Below are 1,174 nucleotides of genomic sequence, written 5' to 3'. Positions count from 1 at the left end.
AGTTTGCTTACAGACCCTTGATCAGACTTTTAGTTCCAACCCTTTTCTGAATCTTGATAAGGATGAACACTGTCAATTTCTTTCTGAAAAACTTGGTATTTTCAAGAGATTTCTCGAGGATTGGACAAATAAATGTGATGATCTTGGAAAGGTGGAAGATTTGGAGAGACGGATTCGAGATGTGTCTTATAGAGCACAAGATTATGTTGAGGAATTGGCTTTCTTTAGTTGGAAAGACATGGACCTATTGAAGTGTTACGATAGGGTGTATAGCACCAAGGGATGCTTGTCCCAAATCGTGGATGAAACTAAGTTGATTGAATTGGAAGTGATGAAGATCTATGAGCAAATGTCTTGTCATGCAGATGTTAATGCCTCTGAGAGTTATTTGCTTGAAAGTTCACAGGAAAAAAGTCCGGCAGTACAAGACATTGTGGTTGGCTTAGACGATGATGTGTTGGAAATAAAAACGCGGCTTTGTTCTTTCTCGTCAAAGTTAGAGATTGTCTCTCTTGTCGGTATGGGTGGCATAGGCAAAAGCACCCTTGCTAGAATGGTTTATGATGATAGCTTCATTCAATATCACTTCAGTATTCGTGCTTGGGTCACAGTGAAAGACCATCAAGTGAAAGGATTGTTTCTTGGTCTACTGGATGGTATTGTTGAGTTTATCGATGAGATTCATGAGAAACACAGTGAGCAATTGGAAGAAATGTTGTATAGAAAGTTAAAGCATAATCGGTATCTCATTGTCTTGGATGATGTGTGGTCCACAGAGGTTTGGGATAAAGTTAGAAGGTGTTTCCCTGACGACAAGAATGGAAGCCGGATCTTGCTAACTACCCGACTTACGGAAGTGGCATTACTTGCTAAATCTGACAGCGCTCCGTACTGCTTAAAGTTCTTGGATTTGGAGGAAAGTTGGGAGCTTCTATGTCAGAAGGTGTTTGGAAGAAAATTCGACCATTCAGATTTAAAGGATATCGGAAAGAAGATTGCAGAACGATGCCAAGGGCTACCTCTAACAATTCTTGTGGTGGCTGGCCAGCTATCTAAGTTACAAAGGACTAGGATGTGTTGGGAGACTTTTGCAAAAACTGTTGGTTCAACTGTTACCGATGAGTACAAGAAATGCTTAGATATACTTGCTTTGAGTTACAGAAACTTGCCACAT

The 1,174-nt window shown here is 40.3% G+C and overlaps 1 protein-coding gene across 1 annotated transcript; it reads left to right on the top strand.

Moving 5' to 3' along the window:
* Nucleotides 1-61: 61 nt before the first annotated feature.
* Nucleotides 62-1,122, top strand: LOC124893813 (putative late blight resistance protein homolog R1B-23; the record flags this gene model as incomplete). Its single annotated transcript, XM_047404660.1, has 1 exon — nucleotides 62-1,122. A coding segment is annotated over one exon (1,061 nt), but the record flags the coding sequence as incomplete, so codon positions are not given.
* Between the last annotated feature and the right edge of the window lie 52 nt (nucleotides 1,123-1,174).

The sequence above is a fragment of the Capsicum annuum genome, unplaced genomic scaffold (assembly GCF_002878395.1).
Source record: "Capsicum annuum cultivar UCD-10X-F1 unplaced genomic scaffold, UCD10Xv1.1 ctg65550, whole genome shotgun sequence".
In the NCBI taxonomy this organism is placed as follows: Eukaryota; Viridiplantae; Streptophyta; class Magnoliopsida; order Solanales; family Solanaceae; genus Capsicum; species Capsicum annuum.
This window is presented reverse-complemented; position numbering and strand designations above follow the sequence as displayed.